This window comes from Cottoperca gobio, chromosome 12 (genome assembly GCF_900634415.1).
Source record: "Cottoperca gobio chromosome 12, fCotGob3.1, whole genome shotgun sequence".
Classification (NCBI taxonomy): domain Eukaryota; kingdom Metazoa; phylum Chordata; class Actinopteri; order Perciformes; family Bovichtidae; genus Cottoperca; species Cottoperca gobio.
In genome coordinates, this window is record NC_041366.1 from 21058460 (window position 1) to 21083810 (window position 25351).

A 25351-nucleotide genomic window follows, 5' to 3' on the forward strand; every position below is an offset into this window, starting at 1 on the left:
ACCAGGCGGCAATTCAGTTCTAACAGCAGTTTTGGCTCCGATTGTTATTAAATATTAGAATAAACACTTCAGGTCACAAACTTGTGCTATTTCAACTACTGCAATACCTGTACATACAAATGTTCCTCTAACTGCACTACTACAACCACCTCTTATCTCTGCACAAGCCGCACAAACGCCTGAACGAGCTGGATGAACGGCTCCTGACCTTCGTGGCTCCCCTTGGAGCCCGGGGTGGGGGGTTTGGATTGGGTGGAGGGGAGCATGCCGCTGGCCGGAGACGACGGAGAGCCCCGGCGGAAGTGGCGGGAAAGGCTTGAGAGAAGAGTGCTCTGAAGGCGGAGAGAAGTTAGATCAGAACACTGTAGAAACATGTTTGAGGCTGTCGCAGGACTGTACCGACCCGGGGGGGGGTGCAACATACAGAAACTAAAGTAATTAGTTCTCTCATATCTTCCCTTTGCGAGAGACAACAGATCAACCTCAACATTATAAATAGCAACGTGTCGACCGTCTCACCAGTTCAGAGCTCAGCTCCTGTTTGAGCCTCTGTTGGTCCCGGGGGGCGATGGACGGATCTTTGAGGCAGCGGACAGCCTGAGAGATCAGCACGTAGAAACAGTTCTCCATCGTGAACATCAGCAAGGACCTGAAGAACAACGCGCTGAGAGTTAAAAGCCGGTTCCTCCAGGTTACAGTCTGAATGCTTGAAGCAGAGCCAGAAGAGTTACTCACTTCAGAGCCTGGATCTCCTCTGAGGAGGCCAGCGAGGCTATGCTCAGGGAAACCGGCTCTTTCTTCTTCTCCATCTATGAACGACACAAACACAATCAGGGATCTGCTGTGGGGCCGGCTCGAGTTGCTCGTGATCACGGCGAACATCTAACCTCGCTCAGCATGCTCAGGGCCACGTTGATGGTGGCCAGCAGGGTCCCAAACGAAGGAGGCACGTCGGGGTCGAACGCCGGAGTTGTGAAGCTGAGCACAAACAGGGTTCGATACTCCGCCAAGTCCATACTCTGCCACACCGACACACAGACGTGAAACATGTCAACACGTGGCACGCTGCTATATTTATGAATACATATATAATATATATAATAAGCAGGCGGACCTGGTCCAGGAGAATCTGGCAGCAGTCTGGAGTGAAGTGCTGCAGAGTTGCCAGCGTTTTGCTGAGGATCTTCAGAAGACTGCACTTGCACAGCCAGCAGGGCCTTCTGCTCCGCTTCCTCTCGCTCCCCTCCTGCCGCCTCTTTAGACGGGGTCTGAGGGGCCCGCTGGGTCCTGGGAAGAGGACCAGGTGGCAACGCGTCGCCGTTTTTGACCTAAAAAAACAAAACAAAGCAAACATCTTAAAACACAGAAGCTGAATTACAACATATGTAAAGTAATTATTGATCATGCAGCATGAACACATTTAGAAGAAAGGCACAGGGTAGATAAAGAAAAAGGATTCAAATATATCTTATATCCATCTATCTATCTATATATATATATATATCTTTATATCTATCTTTATATCTATAGACCGATAGATCAAAGTTAAAAGTCTTTAGCTGCACAGTCGAGAACAGAAAACAGATTCAGGCTGAACAAGAATATTTTTTAAAAATATATATATAAAAGAATATATATATTATTTTTTTATTAATATATATTAATAAAAAAATAAATACATGTATATTTTATTTCTTTTTTTATTAATATATATATAAAAAAAAAAATATATATATATAAAAATATATATATATAAAAAAAAAAAAATATATATATATATATATATATATATATATATATATATATATATATAAATAAAAGAATATATATATATATATATATATATATATATATATATATATATATATATTAAAATATATATAAAATAATATATATATTATTTACAAAATGACAAAAATAATCACAATAAAAGCGATAATAAATGTGACGATGCGACAGTGTGGTTCTGACCTGGAGGTAGTGATGAAGCATCTTCTTGCTGTGGAGCAGGTAGGTGCAGGTCTGACACAGGTAACACAGGTTAACCTGCAGGAGACAGAGAAATACTTAATAGCTGAACGCTGCACCGGTGGAGCTGCGCTGATGGTTTGTGACGAGGAGCTTCTTCTCTTGCCTGCACGTCTCGGAGCAGGCTGGGCAGGTGGAACTGCCACTCCTTACAGAAGCTGGAGAGCTGCAGCAGGAAGCCGACGGTGTGATCCGCCTCGTCCAAACACGCCAAGCTCTGCACCGTCCGCACGGCATTCAAACACTGAACTCAGACAAGAAACATGTGAAGGTTGGAAATAAGAAACACACACACGTCCAGCGAACATGTTCTGAACTGGTGTGAACTTCACCTGCGTATGTGCATTACTTATTATGGTATGTTGCTCTCTTGTGAGAGAACCTGCTGCAAAGTTTAAATATTGATCGTTAATGTTCATCTCAAGCTTTACGTTAAATAAAATAGAGCTCAAAAGTTTAGTTTGAGAATCAAATAAAAGAAAAAGAAGCTTCTAAAATGTAAATATTTGTTGGTTTTCTTATATATTATATATATATTATATTTAAATTAATACCTTTTAGAATTCAGACGGAACAAGCCTCTTGTCTGACGTTTTATAAATTCATTCATTCATCAATTTATGCAATAGGACGACTTTCACACCTGTAGAATACGTTCTTGATGAACTCCGACAAAGTCGAGCGCTTCGTTGATGAAGTTGTAGCGCAGCGTCTTGAGCAGACTCTCCATTAGAGACATGCAGAGGCGGTACACCCCCGGCCAGCAGGCGGAGTCCTGGGACTTCCTGGAGAAACTCTGCACACGGACATGTCGTGTTATTATATCATGTTAATGGCGTGCTGTGTCTGCACAGGGATGTAATTCCACTTGTATCACCTGTGACGCTCCGTTTGAAGACACTTCATACACGCTGAGGAGCGGGAGGCAGATGGTCTGGATGATTCCTGCTCCGGCTACAGCTGCTGCCCCCTGGTGGAGAAACCAAGCCCAACATCTTACACGGACAGGAACTATAATATATTTAAGACATATTATACTATCCCTTTTATGAAATGTTTTAATAACATAATTAAATCAATTATGACTTTATGAAAAACTATACATTAAAGGATAAGTGTCGCCTGTGCAATGATGCAGCATATTTATATATATTTGTATTTTATTTGCGAGCCGGAACGAGGGACGTCTAACGCACGGCTGTTGGACTAGAAGAGAAGCACTGAACGCCACCGGCGTCTGTGTACCTGAGGAGTGCGCGCCAGCGTGAGCAGCAGGTGAAGCGCGGCTTCGGTGAAGTAGAGGTTGTGTTTGGATCGCAGGCTGATCTCGACCGCGCTGAGCACCGAGGGCAGAACGGGAATCTTCCTCATCACCGAGACCCAGTGCTCGCCATCCTCATCGCTGCGACACAGCTCCTTCGCTAAGTGCAGCGCTAACACGCACACCTGACAGAAGAGCGAGGGAACACTTAGCTTTATGCCTTATATATTTAAAACACTCATTACAACAGAAACAAAGACGATGATGATTATGATGACAGACGCAGCATCGCTCACCCCGTCTCTCTGGTCCTTCTGCGGGCCGCGGAAAGAGTCCGTCTCCATGCTGTCCTCGTCCTCCACCGTCTCTCCCATCTGGCTCATGTGTCGCGTGCTGTCGATGAGCGCCAGCGCCTCGTCTTTCACCGTCTCACACACAGACAGCAACAGCTGGGGCAGCTGGGAAATATCTCCGCCTAGTTGTCAAAGAAACTAACTATAAACCTCTGCAACATTAAATCCACACGCAGACAACGGACGACTCGCAGACGACTCGCAGACGACTCGCAGACGACTCACAGACGACTCTTACCGTTGAGTCCTTGAATCTGCAGCACAGAAATGAGTGCGGAGAAGATTTTGGCTTTGGTCCTCTCCATCATCTGCTGGTCGGCCTGCAGGACGCTCTCCAGGATCAGGGACAGAGGAGACAGGATGTCCGGAGCTGTTGCTACAACACTGGACACAGGAAGAGAGCGTGCAGGGAAGGAGTTAGGAGGACAAGTGTGCACTCATGTCTGCGACGTTAAAGGTCAACTTCGGTGTTTGTGAGATTTCAGAACGAGAGTTTGAGATTTCAGAACGAGAGTTTGTGAGATTTCAGAAGGAGACTTGTTTGGACATAATAACAAACGTTTTATTTCTCTGCAGGCTTCTTTCCATGATGTTGTCACACTAATAATAACCAGCTGTGAAATGTGTCACTTGACGGTGCGCCCTCGCCCTCGCCCTCGCCCTAACCCTAGCCCAACATTGCAGCTCAATGAAGCACCGATTTCAAAAATCCCTGTAAGTCACTTCGACACAGAACATACGGAAGTTAATTAACTTTAAATGATTACACACCTTCTCCACTGTTTGAGGAGGATGAGGAGTAGAGTGGCCATCATGGAGCCGAGACGAAGACAGGGCACAGACATGGGCGTCGTCAGCTGAAAGAGACGGAAAGTAAAACAGTAATAAAAGTAAAACGAGGTATTAAAGAGACGCAGACTTCATGAGACGGAGACTCACAGCAGCTTTGGTTCCGTCCAGGACGTCCATGAAAAGCTTCAGTTTGGTCGAGTCCTCCGTCAGCTGCATCACATCCGACTGAACAGAAAACAATTAACGCACTAAATATTATCGACTAATCGTTGCAGCTCTATTCAGAATGTCTTCCAGGAGAGACTGAAGATGTGCACGTATGTAAACTACACACACTCCCCCCCCCCCCAAAGCACTGCAACATACATGAGTCGTGGAGAGAATGAGCAGCATCCGCCAGGCAGAGATCAACATCTGGGTCTCGGGGAAGGAGCAGATGCCGTCCTCCTCCATCTCCGCCACGTGGCACACGAGAGACTTCACATACTGGGACCAGTACTCGTATCGTCGTGCGTTGGAAAACTTCTGGAGCCCGTCCTTCAGAGACTGCTCCAGGGACCCGCTGTGGACCCAGACGCAGCTCAGATCTCATATCTTTTATATTAATGAAGTGCGATTGGGAGGAAACGGTGAATGTACCTGACGACATAGTAGATCTCCAGTCCGATGATCTTCATGACAAACGCACACGTCTCCAGAACACAAGGCTGAAAGTCAAAGATAGAATTATTGAGTTGACACACTCGACATCTTACTCATGAAATCATCATGTATGTAAGTAAAGAGCAAAATACCTCGGTGGTGTCTGAAGGGGGGGTGAGGGCTGCAAACAGAGGCGTCGTCAAATTTTCCCAAAATCTTTCTCTGTGTGAAAAAAGCAGCAGAATAAAACATCAACATCAACGTCCTTCTAACCTCCACGCTGACCGGCTCTGATCGGAGCCCTTTTCAGATCTTACTTTGTGCGTAGGACGGAGATGGCACTGTCTCTGCGATCCTGCCAGAGGGCGAGGAGGAAGGCGAGGGCGGCCCGGTGGAGCAGCGGGGGACACCAGTACTTCCCCTGCTGTTTGGAGTCGATCAGGTCCAACACCACGTGAAGGCAGCTCCACTCACCGAGCAGAAACTCCTACAGCGGGAACACAAGAGCACGTTTAGCATCCAGACGCTGCCAAAACCTTCTTCGTATTACTCCTCGTGTCCCTCGGGTCTGACCTTTGACCCTTCCTTTCCATCTTTGACTTCCAGGTTGAGGAAGAGCTCGATGAGGCCGGGCTGGGTTTCCACGGCGACGGTGAGGAACTCGAGGATCATGACCTTGATCCTCATGTCTTCCGTCTTGCTCTGCAGCCGAGTGAGGAACGCGTCCCGGATGGCGGCTGCGTCGCTGCCAAGGCAAGCGTAGACCGACATGGGAGCCACCTGCAGACACGAGGGTTAGTTTCCTTCACGACAACCACGACTAATGTCAACACTTGTGGATTAAAACACGACTTAAATATGATTTTGTTTTATGTAACAGTATGAAAATCAACATTTCCAGGCGTGGTTATGACTACTTTAAAATTCCATGACGTTTGTGTTGGAAGTCCTTACTGCGGCGAGCCTCTTGAGCAGCTGGATGGCGAGGCGAGGCAGCGCCGGGTCATGTTTGTGGTAAATATACTTGGCCAAGACGACTATGAGATTGTTGCCGTGGCCACCATGTTGCGTCAGGGCCTGCTCCAGAGGGGACACGACGTCAGACGGCGGCTTCAGACGGATGACGTTGTTGGTGACGGAGAAGGCCAGTTTGACTGTCTGGATGAGGATCTGACCGGGACCCTCTGAGCCGCAGCTGCACAGCGTCGCAGAGGACGGAGAATTTATCAGTAATGAAGTTCCAACATGACAACGTGTTTCTAAAACATCAACACTCGTCTGCTCACCTGCTGGGCTGTGCAGCCAGCACGATATCGATGGTGTCCACTCCAACCCCCATGATATTAACGACTGCCTGTCCAGCCTCAGTGTTCGCCAGGCTGTAGATGCACAGAGACTGCAGGGTGGGGGTGCTGCAGGGGGGAGAACACAATGACCAATTCATTAACAACTCAATGTCACTCAATTATTAGTCATGGCAACTATTGGTTAAACGTTTGGACAATTAAACATCAGAAAATAGGGAAGAAAATAAAGAGATAGAAGGGAAGAAATAAATATATATATATATATATATAAAATATAAATAAATAAATATATTTATTTATTTATATTATATAAAAATATATATTTATTTATATTATATAAAAATATATATTTATTTATATTATATAAAAATATATATTTATATTATATATATTATTTATTTAAAAATATAAAATATATATATAAAAATAAATAAATAAATTTTATATTTTTATTCATTTTTAATAAAAGCGAGCATGTGCTCCTTGAGCGGAGATTGTTTAGTCGGCTGCTGCATGAAGCCAAACTACATGTTTAATTATTATTATTATTGTTATTGTTATTATTATTATTATTATTATTATTATCATTTAACTGAAGTGACACGACAGAATGTAAATGGTCTTTAATAGCAGCGATGTTCATGTTGACAGTGATTAGGAACAGGCCTCACCTGCCCTGGTCCTCCCCCTCTGGACTCAGGTTGAGGATGGCGTGGATCAGCTCCAGAATGAGACAACCTGCAGCGACAGAGCAGCCGGTGTCACTTTTCACTTTCATTTTACAGTGTGGAAGAAAGAAACCTGCCGTCATCCTTACCTATCCTCTCCCTCACGCCGTAGATGTTGTAACGCCACTTATGGTACGTGGGCAGCATCTCCTTTAACACCAGCAGCACGCAGGGCATCAGGCCTTTGTTCTGAGTGCTGCCCAGCTGACCCTGAAAGAAGAGCGGCATAAGGAACATTAAACATTTAAATCTATGGATTTAAAAAGCCTTTTATTTGATGTAAACTCTCGTTACCTTGACCAGGGTTGTAATGAGACGGAGGAAGGCGACGGTCACAGCGTACTCGCCCCGGGGCTGCTCGATCTGGACCAGCAGGTTGCCGTAGTTACCTGCCTTCATCCCTTCAGCGCTGAATAAAAAAAATAAAGTTTTGTTCAATACTTTTGATTTCCCCCCCAAAAAATAGACGTTGTATATCTGCCAGGCCGATGAAACATTCGGGAGTAATGAGGCTGCAGCGAGTCGGAAGATTTACTGCGGAAAGGCTTTACAGCTCAGAAATGTGGGACATTTTTCACATTTTCAAAATATATAAAATATACAAAATATATCAAATACATAAAATATACAACATATTTAAAATATACAAAATATATAAAATATACAAAATATATCAAATATACAAAATACATAAAATATACAAAATATTTAAAATATACAAAATATATAAAATACATAAAATATACAAAATATATAAAATATACAAAATACATAAAATACATAAAATATATAAAATATAAAAAATATACAAAATATACAAAATATATAAAATATACAAAATATATAAAATATACAAAATATATCAAATACATAAAATATACAAAATATTTAAAATATACAAAATATATAAAATATACAAAATATATAAAATACATAAAATATATAAAATATAAAAAATATACAAAATATATAAAATATACAAAATATACAAAATATATAAAATATACAAAATACATAAAATACATAAAATATATAAATATAAAAATGTACAAATATACAAAATATATAAAATATACAAAATATATAAAATATACAAAATATATAAAATATACAAAATATACAAAATATACAAAATATACAAAATATATAATATTAGTTTTACTTTACCTCACACACTGAGCCATACTGGTCAAAGGGTTGGAGGCAAAGGGGAGGAAACCTGTGTGGTGCAGACTGGACCACACCTGAAGATAACAAGAGAGAGGAGGAGTGAGGAGGATTCAAGAAACGTGACGTTAAATCCTTAATTTCACTTCCTGTTCACACGGGAAGTGTCCAGCAAACCCACCTTCCCGGGCATCCTGGCAGCCAGCACAGTGAGGCAGTTCACACAGGAGGCGATCACGTCCACTGGAGGGTTGATGACTGACGTCAACCTGACAGACACAACACAAGTCAAACAAATTCAGTTCAGACTAAGAAAACAGACTTTAAGAGCGTCTGTGTAAAGTGACTTTACCTCTGCAGCAACATGTAGATGCGTGAAGTGAGCGGCAGCAGGCAGTCGGACACAGTCCAGTCTGTGCTGATGATCTTATGCACCAGATCCAGGATGGGCTTCACACGTGCACAGTGAGCTATAACATCTAGCACAAGACGAGGCAGAGCAAACTCAATGACTCTATAATAAATCAACAAACACTGCAAACATTGTGTAACTGAGCTCCCGTATTCATGTACGAGTATTAAAAGATAAATCTGCTGAATTCTGTGTTTTTCTTACAGTCAATAAATCGTATGAAAGACAACATTTAACCGATCCTACGAACAAGCATCGTCTGCGACTCCAAAACCCGATGGAGCGCAAGCAGTGTTTTCATTTGTGCATTTGTAAACGTGCATGCTGCATGTGTGAATATAGGAACAAGCGTGTACCTGCAGTTGAGACAACATGGAGCAGCATCTCCACCTCGCAGGTGAAGAGAGTCCAGGAGCTGTAGGAGTGATCCCAGCGCACCACGTAGCCCTGCTCGCCTCCCATCACCACCTGGCCCAACACTCCCTGCGGCATCCAGAGGTTAGTCTGCCCCGAGCCTGAGGGTCGCGACGAAAACAAGAGAAACTTAGAAATCTTATAAATTATGCAGAATACAAACATGCATCAAGAACCCCCCCCCCCCCCCCCAGACGCTCTGGCAGTAAAACGAACCGAGCGGGTAGAGCAGTTTGGGCGTTTGTCTCCTCCACAGTGTCTCGTCATCTTTGGAGACGATATCGTTGGGTTTGTGTTTGTAAGCTTGCGTGAAGTAAGACATCTTATCCAAAAAGTTGTACACCTGTCATTCAGGAGGTAAAGAAACAAAGTTGTTAAAAGCATTTAAAGCAGAGTTGAGCGTGTAAGTCTGTGCAGGAGGGAGATCTACCTTTTTAACAGTCGACTTGTTTGACAGAAGTGCAGTGAGAAGCTGCAACAGCGGTCCGATCTTGTGAGGGAACATCCCGACCGCACTGTCCAGGATCATTCCCAACCCCATGTTCGGCTTCTGGATTTAACATTTGACAAACGATCAGATGATATTTTCTGTTCCTCATAAAGAATCTTCTCTTTGTTTCTTTCTCACCATTTCCCAAAAGACTTCCGCCAGACTGGGAGCAGAGAGGACCTCACAGGCGGCATCGATCAGGTGGGAGCACTGCGTCGCCACACCGCCAGTCTGTCACACATGAGCACGAGGAAAGTTACAAAGATGACCGTGAGTAAGGAACGTTTAACATGTACACGTGACGTCTGGATGTTTACCTGAAGGCTTTCCTCCTCAAAAGAAGTGATGACGAATGAGAGGAGACCGTAGATGCACATCTTGGCAGTGCTGGCTGTGCACTGGAGAGAGAAACACAATTAATGCAACAGTACAAAGACAGAGGGCAGAAGCTTCCACGTCTCACTGCTCTGCAGATATAAACCAGTGAGGGGCCATGACATGCTGAAAACTAATCCAAGATATGTTCTTACATTGTTCCCTGAGACACCGAGGCCTTTCAGCATGGTTGAAATGTATTTGAACACGCCCAGCTGCAGGGCGGTGTTGCCGATCCTCCTGACCACGGGGCTGGACTCCTCGGGTCGCAGAGTGTGTCTCAGCAGCACCCAGGCCAGCAGCACCGGCCCGTGATGAGGGATGTCCCCAAACGTCAACAGCAGCTGATCCATCTCCTGGAACAAGCAGAGGAGAGATGGAGGTTCATACGTCTGCGTGGTTAAATCAGTCCACACGTATGGTTGAGGATTCATGTTGCAGACTGGGGGCAAACCTTGATGACATCAGGAGCACTGGAGAACTGATGCTGCTCGGGGCAGTCTTCCAGGGCACACTTGTGCAGGAAGTCTATGTCCATTCCCTCCACCAGGATGAGAGAGCTCAAATATCTGCAGAGAAACATACAAGACATTAACGCCCTCACAAGCAACGAGACGTTAAGACCATTTTCATGACGCTTGGTGAAGGTTAAAGCACGATGAGATGAGACATGTGGCCTCGCCGGAGGTCAGCGCTAAATATCTCAATGTCTCGTATGATGAAGGGAAAATGCCACAACATTTGTACCGATTGGTTTAAAGTCTTGAAATCTGGTACAGACGTACTTTAGGCAAATATCTAATAATACAAATTCAAGATCACGTCTTCTTCTTTTATTAATAGTCAAAAGTTGGGATTTTAACAGTAACCTTGTGTTTTTTCTCACTGCATACGTGCTTATCTTTGATATTAAACTTGTTATGCGTTCACGGACCAAACAGTTGATCGTGCTCGATGTAGCCGCTGAGATAACGTATCATAGTGCTCTTACCCGATGCGGTCCACCAGCGAGTCCATGCTCTTGTCTACGAGGTGTCTGTTGGTCTGCCGTAAACCAAAACCTTCCTCTTTGAACATTTTGGTGAAGCTCAGCAGGTCGGACGGGCTCATCTCAAAGTAGGCGTAATACAGAAAGATGATCTCCAGCAGCAGAGACTGTTCTCTCAGACACTGCAGGAACCACAGAGACACCTGCCTCTCCGTCTAAACAGTAAACAACAACGTGTATAGGTTGCATCCTCTCATGGACAAACGTCACCTTAATGTGAACCAAATAATCACCATGAGGTTTCCGTTTGTTTCCCATGTCGGTGCTTCTGCTTTGAAGAGGTTCTCAAACTGCGACTGGTACTTGCTCACCAGGTCCTTCTCCAGTTTGTTGACGCAGTTACTGTATTCAGCCTGGACAAGAACAAAACATAAACACATTTTCAGGGAGAAATGTGAGCGAAATGCAGCTGCTACTCACCTTGTAGGGATGTCGCTCATCCTGAAAGTATGTCAGCAGGAGCAGGACACATCTGAGCAGACACATGCGCTCCTCATAGTAATAGTCAGCCACCTGTGAACACACACACACACACACACACACACACACACGTGTAATTATCATGCTGAATCTAACAGTAAGTTTAAATATATAAATCTCTGCACTGACCTTCAGCAGCAGTGACTGGCTCTGTCGCTCGTCCTTCAGAACAACCTGTACGGACGACTGTTATATTAATATCTTGTTACAGCTTCTGTTCCTCATGAAATATGGGGCAGAAGTGATTGCAGTATTTAATCCCACATGCAAAACACATTAAAAGGTAACTTTGATATTTTCCAACGTCTGTTTCCGCAGGTTTGTGTGTCTCGTGCGGACAACCATTTGTTTAATTGGTCCAGTGTTGACAGAGCGCTGCAGCCGCTGCCGTGTGATCACATCAGACAGTTTAACGAGGTGATGCAATTATTAACATCTTTCTGTACAGACTGCGTGACAGGAACTTTGTTGCACACAAGTGTATAAAAACAAATGAAAAAGTAGGAAGACCTTTAAGGAATCCTGAGTTCCTCTGTAGTCCTCCTGCAGGTAGCACTGTAGAAGCTGCACGCTCTGCTGCTCGTCGAGACACTGCAACATTATTCCAGTATTATTATCAAATCATCTTGAAACGCACGACTGAAGACAGGGAATCACATCTTTTACACGTAACATCGTTTAATCTTACCAATAGTTTGCTGATCCTCAAACCAAAATCCTTCAATGGTTGTGCAACATCTTTGTTCTCCTTCACTTTCCCAGCAGAGGACGAGCTAGAACAAAGAGATGCTGACCATTAACCGTTCTGTTGTTATGGATAGAAGTGGATTCGATGTTAGGATCAGAGATAACCAACATACCTGGGTGGCTTAAAGTAACAGAGTCCTTGATGCAGTCTGTCCCAGTGTCTGTCCAGCTCTGCCTCTATCTGAGCCTGTCAATCATTTTATAACAAGTAAATACTATTATATGCTGCAAGTGGACAACAAATGTATATGTTTTCATATATAATATCAATCTTTCTGTGATTTTGGTACAAATTCACCCAAATAAAGAGTATTCCACAAACTACACCCTACATACACGCTGCGGCAGCTGCACACGGTTGTACACAAGAACGTGGGACGAAAACATACCGGCTCTCGCAACGCAGATCTTCCCAGCAGTATGGTCCATAACTCTCGACTGCTCCTAAGAGAATAATGTGTATATGTTAGTAAATACATTAATGTATATTATACAGGAGAGAAACTTTCTCAAATTATTCAAATAGCAAATTTCCCCGTCGCATTTTCACAGACAGTTAATATGAACTGACAGTTTTCCTGTTCGGGTTAATGAATGGAAGTGTTACATTATGAGAGGGTGTTTAAAACATACATTAATCAATTGGTTTTCAACTATTAAATTAATTGCCAGCTATTTTTGATTTAGTAATCAATCGATGAGTATTTTTTTTAAAGAAAGAACATCAGGCTCCTTAAATGTGAATCTTTTCTGGTCTCTTACGTATTATCTTTGAGTCATGGACAAAAAAGACATTTGAGGACATCATCTTGGGCTTTTTCTACTATTTTCTGACATTTTATAAACCACACATCGATTAATTGACAATGAATATAATTGTTAGCTGCAGCCCTATTTAAAACGCATCCATGAGCTTCACTATACGAGTTAATAAAAGTTTATAAGAGCAACAAACAAGAGGTAATAAGCCTTCCACACATGCATCTGTAACTCTCTGTATCAGTGCATACACAAACTACTTCACAGCTGGAACTACTTTGGAGGTGGGCGATATTGAAAAACAAATAATCACAGCATACATGTTTATTTATTCCAGTTAACGGGCTGACAGTTGACATTTATATCACAGTGTATATGTCCATGTTGCCCAGATCATTTACCACTGTCCTCTCTATGCTTGTGTTAGTAGCCTCTTCTAACCATTGTGACCATGAACTAGAAACACGAGCTCCTCAACACAACCAGTGTAAGAGAGAACTTCAGACATGCTGTTGTTGTCATGCGGCTGACACACCGCGCTGCAGCTGAAGAGCCATTCAAATGTCCAACCGCTAGCATTAGCTAAGCTAAGTTAGCATGGCGCTAACAGCTCAAACTGACGACACTGTGGAACACAAGTGTTACCACCGACAGGGCTTGATACATAGACACATTGTGTAGGAATGTTTACTCGCTGGCAAGTAGTTAAAAACTATTTAAACAACCACGTAGACGTTAGCTAAAGTTTGCTGCCATCTGCCTACCTAACGCTCATCTCGGATTCCGCCATCTTCGCTCCTGCTATGTGATTGGCTGTTGTGCTCCGTCGTCATCACTTTCTTCTTCTTCGCTGACATGTTGTTGTTGCCGGATGTTACATTACTGCCACCTTCTGGAGGGAAATAGTTATGTCCGCCGGTTTCCAAGTGTTTCACTAAAGTCTTCACTAAAGTCCTAAATTAACACAATTTAAATAAAAAATCAAAACAGTAAGTACTACCTCAACTGTGCAATACCAACTTAACTGTACAATGACTTTGTGCAATACTATATTTTTACATATTTATAGTTATATGTTGTAGTATAATGCACATATTGTTACATACTTATTCTTATAATTTCTCTATGTTTACATATATTTTTATTCTCTCCAGTATATAAAGAATAATCGTGTTTTAGTGCATGTTATGTGTTATTCATGTATTTTACTGAACTAGCTATAATGCAAATAACTATAAAAGTAGGCCTATAATAATAATAATAATAATAATAATAATAATAATAATAATAATAATAATAATTATTATTATTATTATTATTATTATTATTAATAATAAACTTTATTTTTATGACAGCTTTCATACAGGGCTTTACAATAAAGTAAAAAAAACAAGATAATAAATTAAAACTAATGCAAATAATGCACGAAAAAAAAAACAAGCAATCAAATAATTACCAAAAAAAGAGGCAGCAAATAAACAGAAATAAAACAATGGAAGGCATAATAACAACCATTTTAAAATATAAGAATAAAACAAAGGAAAATAGACAGTTCAACAAATGAGGACGTAGCTAAATAAATAAACATGTTTTCAAATAAATATAATTCCCAGTATGCTATTTCTTAACGGCACAATGCCTTAACAATCTATTTAATAATATTTTTAAAAACATTAAAAACAATGATAACCACGCCTTTAAGAGATATTTTACGGCTGTACCACGTGTTCCACACCCGGCTGTCAAATATGGCCCCTTCCTTCTGCGTGTGAGAGAAGACAGCTGACAAAGGAAAGAAATCTGTCAGAAAGGACTCATGTAACACCGCAGCTTCGTCTACATTTCGCTGCACTTATGTGGTAGGTACGCTTGTTTTTGTCAACATGGGTTTTATTCCTCCTCCGGCTGCGGGTTTGTTAGCGCCTCTGTGGCGTTATGGTAACTCGGATGTGTTTCGCTGTCCGAGGTTGCAGCATCCTTGGCTTGCAGAGTGGACGCGTTTCTCACTTTGGTGAGGGTTAGCTGGGCTGTATTAGCATGCATGTAACACATGACTGGAGGATTTCTTTTGGCTTTTCTGCGTATCCGTCAGATGTGATGGCTGTGTGTGTTACCACAGCTGATTCAGCCCAGTCCAAAGTCAGTCTAATCATGAAGGGATTTGTGAAAATGTTAAGAAGATCCTGGGCCAGAGCCTCTGTTTGAAGTTCTTGTTGAGGGGAAGTCATAAAGAGACACACAACGTATATAAAGAGATGCTGAATGACCAAAAGGAGAAGCAAAACGACCACAAAGAGACGCAAAACGTCCAAAAAGAGATTAAAAACGTCTACAAGGAGATGCAAAACTACCACACAGACCACAAGATGTCTACAAAGAGACGGAACACTTTCCAACCCCCCCAAATGTTGCATTTGATGTAGAAACTGCATTTGTCCTGGGGGCTCATTCATATCATGTGTTCAGATAGTTGTGTGGATTTCACGCTGCCTGGGTGAATGTTCAGTGTGGTCATAGTTCAGCCTGAGCAAGGTTCACTGTTAAGCTAAGATGACTCATTGACTCCCAGTATCACACATACTGGATTCAGTAACACTTATACTTTCTGTATTATTACAATATTCACAAATGTTAACAGTGGCTAAGGGCCATACTTCTTAGTGTAACAGTTACTGCCTTTTTGTCGATAACAAAATAATATTTTGACTAATCATTTGGGTCACAGAGGTACGAAACTGAACGTCCTGTACAGAATACGCGGACCCTTAATTGCCACCTCCTTTCTCCTCTTCTAGACATCCTCACAAGTGGCTGCCAAATGATGAAGTGTGCCAGAGAGAGGAAGTGACAGAAGAAGGCCTTCGTTGTTGCAGACCATCTGTTCAGATCAACCCTCCTTCCCTGCAGCCATGCAGATCAGCCCGGTGTACGTGGAGTCCTCTGTAGTTCTGGCCGTGGTGCTGTGCGTCCACATGGCCGTGTGGAACCAGCACTCCTGGTGCATTATCGCCCTCTTCATCCAGGCGTTCTACGTGCAGCACAAATGGGACCGTCTGCTCCGCTCGGGAGGCGCCGTGTTCCAGTTCCGCCCGTCGGCGAACAGTGGCATCGTCCCGGCCTCCATGGTGATGCCTTTACTGGGCCTGGTGCTGAAAGAAAAGTGCTCCGCCTCGGGGAACGTCTACTTCGAGCGCTTCTCCATGGTGGTCACCATCACGGGCATGATGCTGGCTCTGTTCCTCTCGCTGATTGCGCTGGGCATCACAAGACCCGTACCCACCAACACGTGCGTGATCGCAGGCATGGCCAGCAGTGCGATTCTCTACACGACGAAACAGACGCTGACGGTGTCCGAGGTCATCGAGGTCTTGGAGGTACTGTTGATCTTCGTTTATCTAAGCCTGATTGTGCTTTACCTGCTGCCACGCAGCTTCACCCCCGGAGAGGCGCTCCTCATCGTCGGTGGAATCAGTTTAATCGTCAACCAGCTTATCAAGCGCTCCCTGAATCTGGCAGAGGTCAAAGGGGATGCAGTGAACTACTTCCTGCCGGTCATCGTGGTGGGCTCGCTGCTGCTGGGCGTTTTCTTTGCCCTGCTCTTCTGCTTCATGGAGTCTGAGACCTGGGTGTCATCGCTTTTCTTTCACATGATGACCGCCGTTCTGGGTCTGGGAATCCTCATGCCGTGGCTCTCCCTGTTCATCGGCCGGCACCCCATCATGTGGCTGTTGGACTTTGTCACGTTGAACGACCGAAGGCTCTACCTGCTGGGGTACTGGATGTTTCTGGTTGTTGTGGCCACTTGTGTTGTGTTGCACCAGAACTACCAGCGCCAGTCGGGGTCCAAGAAGCACCAGGCCTCGACTATTGTGAGGAAGTACTTCCATCTCATCGTGGTGGCCACATACGTCCCCGGGCTAATCTATGACCGGCAGCTGCTTCACGTGGCATCTGTGGGTTGCTTGGCGATTTTCTTGTTCCTGGAGTACGTGCGTTACTTCCGGATCCTGCCGCTGGGTCAGCTCCTCAGGCAGCTGCTCACCTTGTTCCTAGATGAGCGGGACTCTGGGCCTCTTATCCTGACCCACGTTTACCTGCTGATAGGCGTGTCCCTGCCCATATGGCTGTTCCCCGGGCCCTGCGCGCCGAGGGGGATAATCCCCGGTGCAGGCGGCCTGGTGCCTTATGCAGGTGTGCTGGCCGTGGGGGTCGGAGACACTGTGGCGTCCGTGTTCGGCAGCACCATGGGGGAGATCCGTTGGCCCGGCACTAAGAAAACCATGGAGGGGACGGCAACATCGGTGTTCGCCCAGATCATTGCCGTGGCCATGTTTCTCATCTTTGATGGGAGTATCAATCTGAACTCCACCTACTCATGGATCGTCGGCTCCGTCACTCTGGTGGCCATGCTGGAAGCCTACACCTCCCAAATAGACAACCTCCTCCTCCCGCTCTACCTCTTCATCCTGCTGTTGCTTTGACCGGACACACGGCACAAACAAAAACAGATCCCTGTCCTCGGCTCTTTCTAGGGGTAGAAAGACAGATGAATTTGGGGGGGTAAGTGTAAGAAATATAAAAATCGAAGTGTCAGAAATCCCTTTATCAGTTGACCGATCGGAGCAAGAAAAGTTAAAGCCGAAAGTTTCATCAAGCCGGGTAATCGCTGAGTCAACAAACCAACAGGGGAGTAAAAATAAATGAATAAATAAAGCGCTGATCGGCAAGTGAGGAAATAAAACTGTTGATGCATCGTCTAAGTCTGAGCTCGTTGATTTCTCTCCCGTGTTTATGACTTAAGTGTGGAAACAGGAGTTGTTGTAAGACCAAGAGGCTGAATGGCACCTCATGTTTTAAATACGACTTCATGTTTTCTTCCAGGTGAGTGTTCATTTCTCCGTGTTCTCTAAACACAAGGTGTGTTGACAACAGCCAACACCTTTCCCCCACCTGTTCTTAAGTCGTAAACACAGCAGAGGAAACGCTTCAGACGTAGAAGAAGCTCCACTGGATACACGTCTGGCTCTCAGGGCTCCCGCAGGCGTGACGTTAGCGTGACATGTGATACATTGTGGAGTCTGTGGCCCTCAGATCACAAGTCATTTCAGTATCGGGTTCTTTGAGCAATGAGACGATCATTTCAGAATTGGTTACAAAGAAATGTGAGTAAGAGTTGCTAAATATTCCTCGAGCTGCGTCTGTAGTGACCGTGGCGGTGTGAGGTTTCTTTGCCGTCCTGAATTATGCAGCAGGAGATTAGCAAAGTGGAAAAATGTCCCTTTTTTAAACACATGTGGACAGTGCAGACGCTGCTGCTGCTGCGCACAGTGCAGACGCTGCTGCTGCGCACAGTGCAGACGCTGCTGCTGCGCACAGTGCAGACGCTGCTGCCTGCGCACAGTGCAGACGCTGCTGCTGCGCACTCTGATCACCAATGATCACATTTTGTATTGCCTTTGAAGAACATTAATTAAAGTTCGCTTAGTTTTTGTTATTAGGTTATTTTGCCTCCCCGATGGCAATATGAAGGACTTACTGCTGAAAGTATTTGCCTTAAGAAGTATATTTTCTATCACACATTACCTACTATTGTAGATGAAAGCATGGCAGCCCCTCGACTCTTTATAAAGGGCTGGTTTATACTTCAATATGGCAGAATCTAATATGCTCTTGCATGACAGTAATGTGAAATGAGTACTGTAACACGTACGCAGGTATCTACAGTATATTTTAGTTTGAGGTTTGATGGGACCCCTTAAAGATACACTTAACATATACATGTCATGTGATACTGAGCCTTCACCCTGCATATTAGGGTTGGAACGTGATGAACGAAGGCCTTTTTCTTTTGATTTCTAGAAATATCCTCATCAGGTTTCTTCTCATCGTTCTTGGATGATGTTTAATAATTACCAGCCTTATGGTTTCTCTTCATCTGTAAAAGGTATTTGGTGTTTTTATTTTGTTGTATTAGCATGATCCTACTGTTTTGCTATCATCCTTACATTTTAATAACGTAATATTGCATGTTGAGTGCATCAGAGATGGAAGATAACATTGATATGCCTCCTGATTTAGTGCATTAGTTTAATACACACGTGAGAAGCAGACATTCATCCTTCTGGTTCCTCACTTTAACATGAACATACGAGGTTTGGATGTTGTGGTTGATCATTCATTTCGTCTTAACGCGAACATACTTGAAAGTAGAAATGCTTACTGTCGTCTGAAAAATATATGAATCATCTCGTTTTGACACAATTTGAAAAGATTACAAACAATGTTGCTGAATAAAAGTAGAACTAAATGTTTTGTGATGTCTTCATGGAAAGTTGATCTCAGATGATTTTGTATTTAAAACATTTGAATTCATCCAAACCACATCCTCTGTGGTTAAAACTGTTCATGTTGGTTCTTCTTCAGGAAATAAAGAGTTGTGTGTCTGTCCTCCAACATTCTTCATTTAGCGTAGAGCGGCGGGAAGGGGAGTTCTTCGGTGGGTTGCAACCTGGAAGAACCAAACGAGTCTTTTGTGAGAACAAAACACAAACTAACAGTGACGGCCGAATGCTGCACTGCTTTAGATGCTGCCGCCGCAAGGAATTGTGGGTCGGCATTATCTCCTTTCCTTTGGTAAAGGACGCTCCAGTGCACTCTGCTAAAGGAGGAAAGAAAGGAAGCATTGAAGCTCCTTTTCTTAGTATAGAATACAAACGGCTCGTATCGCTCAGTAGGAAGAGAAAAAAGACTTCGACTACAGTCTGGTGTGACCTGTCGCTAACTTTAAAGATATGTATTCTCCGTGGGATCGTTCTAAGAGATTTGTATCTTCACAGTTCAAATAGTAAACTAATTAAAAGCAGTTTAAATGGTAACCTCTGTCCAGCCACTGAGGAGATATTGATGTCAGCAGGCTGTAAACTGTGAACACGCTGCCCAAAGGGAAACCTTGAACATTTGACCTCCAGACAAACATAAAACCTTTGGCTCATATGTTCCCCGGGTGTTATGTTCCCCAGCTAAACGTCCTCTTATAACATTAAAGAGCCCTTTCAAACGCTTTCATGTCCTCAGCAATGTTTTTCCCTCGGTCAATATGTTGCAGTCACCTGCAGCTGAAAGCATCCTGATGCTATACTGAAGACTGACGTTAGCCATCAGAAGCTACTGGTGTTTCTTTTGCTTATGAACTCAACAGATTGTGACAACCACAGCTTGATTGACTTGTAAAATAGGAATAAAAGAAAACTACATGAAGTCTCACCAGTTGTCGGGGCTCCAGCTGGGTGTCGCTGTGCTTCCATGCACAGGTGGAAGGTGTAGACGTGGCGAGAAGTCGTCCGAGGTGTTTCAGCACTGCGATGCACACCCTCCCGTGGGAGCAGGAACGACAACCACCTGAACACATAAGAGTTGATGGACATGTTGGTGCGGCACAGTACTACGGCTGTTTCTGTATCAATGAATCAATTAAATCGCTCAATCTGTAAAATGTAAAATTAAAATTATTATTTATATATATTATTATTTATTAAAATTGATATAATATCATATATAAAATATCTATAATAATATTATATATATAAATATATATTATATATATAATTATACCTAATAATCCATAATTATATATATATATCTCCTCTCTCTCTCTATCCTATATAATTATAATCTTAATTCTATCATATATATTATATCTCTATCTTATATCTCCTATAATCTCTCTCTATCTATCGCTCTCTCTCTTATCCTCATCTTCTCTGTCTATCTATCTCTCCTACTCTCTATGTCTCTCACTCTCTATCATCTCTCTCTATCTTCAGCTCTCCTCTTCTCTACTCTCTCTCTCTCTCCTATATCTCTATCTCTCTTCTCTCTACCTATCGGTCTCTCTCTCTCTCTATCTCTCTTCTCTCTCTCTCTCTCTCTCTCTTCTCTCTCTTCTCGCTCTTCTCTCTCCTCTCATCCTCTTCTCTCCCTCTCTCTTCCTCTCCTTATCTATCTATTCTCCTCTCTCTCTTCTCTCTCTCTCTCTCTCTCTTCTCTCCTCTCTCTCTCTCTCTCTCAGTTCTACTCTCTCTTCTCCTCTCTCTCTCTCTCTCTACTCTCTCTCTCTACGTCTCTCTATCTCTTCTTCTCTCTCTCTCTTCCTCCTCTCTCCTCTTCTCCTCGCTTCTCTCTCTCTCATTCTCTCTTCTTCCTCTCTTCTCTCTCTTTCTCTCACCTCTTCCCTCCTCTCTTCTCTCACTCTCTCTCATCTCTCTTCTCCTCCTCTCTCCTCTCTCTCTCTTCTCCTCTCTCTCTCTCTCTCTCTATCTCTCTCTCTCGCTCTCCTCTCTGGCTCTCTCTCTCCCTCTCTCTCTCTCTCCTTCTCTCCTCTCTCTCTCTCTCCCTCTTCTCTCCTCTCTCTCTCTCTCTCGCTTCTCCTCTCTCTCTCTCACTCTCTCCTCTCCTCTCTCTTCTCTCTCATCTCTCTCTCTCTTCTCCTCTCTCTCTCTCTCTTCTCTACTCTCTCTCTCTCTCTCTAGTCTCTCTCCTCTCTCTCTCTCTCTCTCCCTCTCTCTCTTCTCTCTCTCTCTCTCTTCTCTCCTCTCTCTCATCGTCTCTCCTCCTCTCGTCTCTCTATCCTCCTTCTCTCTCTCTCTCTCTCTCTCTCTCCTCTCTCTTTCTTTCTCTCTCTCTCTCTCTCTCTCTCCTTCTCTCCTTCCTCTCTCTTTCTCTCACTCTCTCTCTCTCTCTCTTCCTCTCTCTTCCTCTCTCTCCTCTCTCTCCTCTTCTTTCTCCTCTCTTCTCTCTACTCTCTCTCTTTCTCTCCTTCTTCTTCTCCTCTTCTCTTATTCTCTCTTATCTTTTTTTCCTCTTCTCTCTCCCCTATATTCCTCTAGATCTATCTGTCTATTATATTTATTATATTTATATTCATATCTATTGTTTTTTAACATTATAATAGATACATATATATAGATATTGTATGGAATACAATCCTCTGTCAGGTGTCTGAAAATACTCAATTCTTAAATCTACATGTTATTTTCCACCTTCAATTAAAGACTTCAGTGAATTACCTTTTTTAACAGGTGCAACGACAAACTTCTCGTCATCGTACGTCTGCTCTCGACCGCTGAAGTCCGTCAGGGGAAAGGTTCCTTTTGGTGTGCGCACCATACGGCGAGAGATACCACCTGCACACAAAGTGATGATGTAACAAATCGAAACAGATCTCTGGCAGTCTGTAAAGGATGGTATCTGTGTATGATGGAGAAACACAAGTGATATAAGTGAGCTCACTGTTGTGTGACCCCGGGATGAACCACAGGCAGCCATTGTTAGCGGTCGCATCTTCCAGGGCGATCCACAGCCCCATAACTCTGCCCAGGGGCTCCGTGTATAAAAACGTGGCATCTTGATGTGGCGTCACTTAAAAAACAGACCCAAAAAAAGAGTTTTAAATACAAATATCTGTCTTTAAAATACAAATTAACTGAGATTTCTTACCTTCTCCACCAATCCCTGGTTGCTGGAGGAGAGAGACAAACGATATGTTATCCTGAACACAGCATCTTCTCACACGACACTTCATTAACAGACTTTAAGGTCTTACCTTGAATATGAACATGCTTTGCAGTATCACAGGACTGACGAGACCCAGCTTCTTCGCCATGCCCTAATAAAATAACATTATTATTCTGTGACCCTGCACATAATCTGTGATGTTCAGCAGCTCACTCACCTGGACGTTGGGTGAATGTGTGACCTTTTTGTACACTGGCTCGTAGGCGTGTAGTGCTAAAAGACGGAAACTGGGATTAGTTATTAGTTACTAAAGTTTCTCCTCCTTCTTCAGATAAATAAAGTCTCTTGGATCAGCTGGGAAATGCATCAAAGCTGAAATATGATGCTTTGTGTACATTAAACTCCCAACAGGATGTAAAGGAGGGAACATGCAACACACATCAGATATAATATCATACTTTACATTTAGCTGATAATACTTTTACTTAAATAAGGTTTTAATGCAGGACTTTGACTTGTAGTGGCGTATCGTCACAGTGTGGGATCAGGCGACACTGATTATGGACTTTTAGAGTTTGCACATGTTTTGGAAGATTAGATTTGAGATCTCACCGTGTCCGACTTTATTCAGCGACCGCTGCTTGGGTACGATGAATTCCCCTGCAAGACAGGAAATGCTTTAACCTTCTGATGTGGCATTCTGCAGGCCGGGCTAGCAATGAGTTTAAATACAGCGCACCTTTGTCGTCAAAAGCTCCTTTCTCAAAGAAGAAGCGGATCTTGTCTCCGCTGGTGATGAAGTAGTCAGCGTTTCCCTGCAGGCGAGAAGGAGAAGCAGGGGATGATGGTGTTACAGAGGGGAGAGGCACACGGGGACGACACTATGAGCAGCTACACCTGACGACGGAGAGGAAACACACTCACTTACCTGCATCTAGTGCAGCGTGATGGACAGCATGTGAAAGGAACATAATAATATAAGCGTGCGAGTCGCTGACGGGTCTCTTCTCACGCCGCCGTGCTTCAGCTCACCTGTGTTTTCAGCTGCTCGTCGTGATAGGTGGAGAAGGTGGTGCGGCAGTGGTGCGGGATGTCCATGTGCTCCACTATCTCTGCCATCCTTTGCCTCAGCTCATCGCACTCCTGGGGGGTCAGCAGCCCGTCCAGAACCACGTACCCATCCTCCATGTACTGCACAGAGGGAGACGTGTGCTCAGGCGTCACAAAGAGCCGGTCCTTGTTTTTAATATGTGACCTTTGTGTGGACTTGTTTTATTTCTACATCATTTTGACTGTTGCATGAGTTTTTATTTTATTTATTTTATCCTGTAATCATAAGTTTATTATGAAATGTGGGCAGATTCGTGCTCATGAGCCGTTTCCTGCACACACATGTTGCTGCTAATCATTGACACGTGACAGACTATAAAAACAATACCTGCAGCATTAAATACACAGAATAATGACAAGTGGCATTATGTAAAACTATTCACATTTAAAGGGTTAAAGCTTTATTTTAAAAACATTATTTTGGAGCAGTAACAAGGAAGTGATTGAGTGATTAATTAATCAACACATGATGTCACATGACTTCACACAAAGATGCACTTCATGTATCAAACACACTTTATATACTCTCACTTCAGTTACATAATAAAGTACTTTGTGACATCTGCTCTTAAATAAACTAACTTCTCTTGATCTCAGTATTTATGTCCCGCTTGTGTCTCCATGTTAGAATGAACAAGTGCTTTTTGTTTCCTCTGAAATGCAGATGTGGAGCTTCTCGCAGCAGGAGGAGCCGGTGGAAAGGCCACTTGTGGCTGCAGCAGGTTATGTAATGAGCCGTTATACAAACCACATGAATATAAACAACACAATCCTGCAGGAACATTATACAGAAGACTAAAAAAGGTCTACAGAGTGTCATTTAGTTAAATGTTGTATTTAAGCATGTACGATTAAAGCATAACGTGCATGACGTTAGTTGCCTACATCTCACGGTACTTTGTGTACCTTTTTATTTCCATGCATGGCTCACCTTCTGCACATCTCGATCCGTCATGAAGTCCATGTTGTGTGTTCGGAGAGGTCCAGCTCCTGTATCTGTCCTGTCTCCACTGATCTCCGACCACGTGACTTGTCTAAATCAATTAAAGGGTAACCAAACGGACAGGACGTAATAGGATTGTGGACTTTAACCGTTTCGTTGCAACACACAGGCACATGAAGCTCCCTGCGCGTGGCGGGGCTGCAGTAACACCACGTGGCCGCCAGATGGCGCTCGTGTCTTTGCAGAAACATGGAGATAAATGCAAACAGCGCCACCCTGTGGCCACTCGGGTTTATTAACAAGCTCTGAATACATTAAAGTCACTTCGTAATTAAGTACAAATGTGAGGTACTTTGAGTATTTCCATTTCATACCAATTTATAATTTAGTTCTAGAATAAACATTTTATAAACAAAACATACATGAATTTAATCAAATAGCATGTAGACTAAAATGTGTAGTGGTAGAAGAAGTACTAAAGTAGAAATACTATATGCAAGTTCTCTATTCAAAATATTACTTACAAAAGTATTAGCATCAGAATCACGCCAATACTTTGACTTGTAATGCAGTAGCTTTATATTTAAATAAAGGGTGTGAACACTTCCTCCTCCACTGCTGAGCTGTTTCAAAAGAACACTTTGGGCTTAATAACGTGCACATTTCACGAGGCTCGTGAGTGTGGAGGCTTATTGAGAGATGTTACCCAGAGAGGTGAGGTGAACCTGACTCTTACGTGATGCACCAGAACAATAAACAGATTGTGATTCTGATCGTCTGCC

The 25351-nt window shown here is 43.3% G+C and overlaps 3 protein-coding genes across 3 annotated transcripts; 1 reads left to right on the plus strand and 2 right to left on the minus strand.

Annotated features, from left to right (window-relative positions):
• Positions 1–152: 152 nt before the first annotated feature.
• On the minus strand, positions 153–13868 carry nup188 (nucleoporin 188). The gene is given in 44 exon segments (XM_029444693.1): positions 153–332; positions 520–649; positions 736–809; positions 888–1019; positions 1115–1195; positions 1197–1328; positions 1972–2046; positions 2135–2272; positions 2672–2824; positions 2906–2998; positions 3274–3474; positions 3586–3764; positions 3881–4026; positions 4414–4499; positions 4582–4659; positions 4801–4996; positions 5074–5141; positions 5229–5298; positions 5394–5563; positions 5650–5856; positions 6031–6271; positions 6363–6488; positions 7055–7121; positions 7201–7321; positions 7406–7520; positions 8279–8355; positions 8460–8547; positions 8631–8757; positions 9047–9205; positions 9321–9447; positions 9535–9654; positions 9733–9825; positions 9912–9992; positions 10125–10325; positions 10424–10538; positions 10961–11172; positions 11251–11370; positions 11438–11530; positions 11627–11671; positions 12008–12088; positions 12186–12270; positions 12358–12431; positions 12634–12688; positions 13768–13868. Coding segments are annotated over 44 exon segments (5238 nt in total). The 5' UTR covers positions 13794–13868.
• An 855-nt stretch (positions 13869–14723) lies between these two features.
• Positions 14724–19446, plus strand: dolk (dolichol kinase). Its single transcript, XM_029444745.1, has 2 exons — positions 14724–14862; positions 15799–19446. Exon 2 carries the CDS (start codon positions 15913–15915, stop codon positions 17482–17484), a length of 1572 nt encoding a protein of 523 aa, XP_029300605.1. The 5' UTR covers positions 14724–14862; positions 15799–15912; the 3' UTR covers positions 17485–19446.
• phyhd1 (phytanoyl-CoA dioxygenase domain containing 1) lies at positions 19071–24767 on the minus strand. Its single transcript, XM_029444782.1, is given in 13 exon segments — positions 19071–19511; positions 20268–20293; positions 20296–20401; positions 22056–22185; positions 22292–22420; positions 22499–22520; positions 22605–22667; positions 22734–22789; positions 23129–23176; positions 23256–23331; positions 23445–23450; positions 23549–23707; positions 24558–24767. Coding segments are annotated over 13 exon segments (903 nt in total). The 5' UTR covers positions 24591–24767; the 3' UTR covers positions 19071–19462.
• Between the last annotated feature and the right edge of the window lie 584 nt (positions 24768–25351).

Bases quoted from the DNA above. Each gene is read 5' to 3' on its own strand.
- dolk (XM_029444745.1), top strand. From the start codon at position 15,913: ATGCAGATCAGCCCGGTGTACGTGGAGTCCTCTGTAGTTCTGGCCGTG.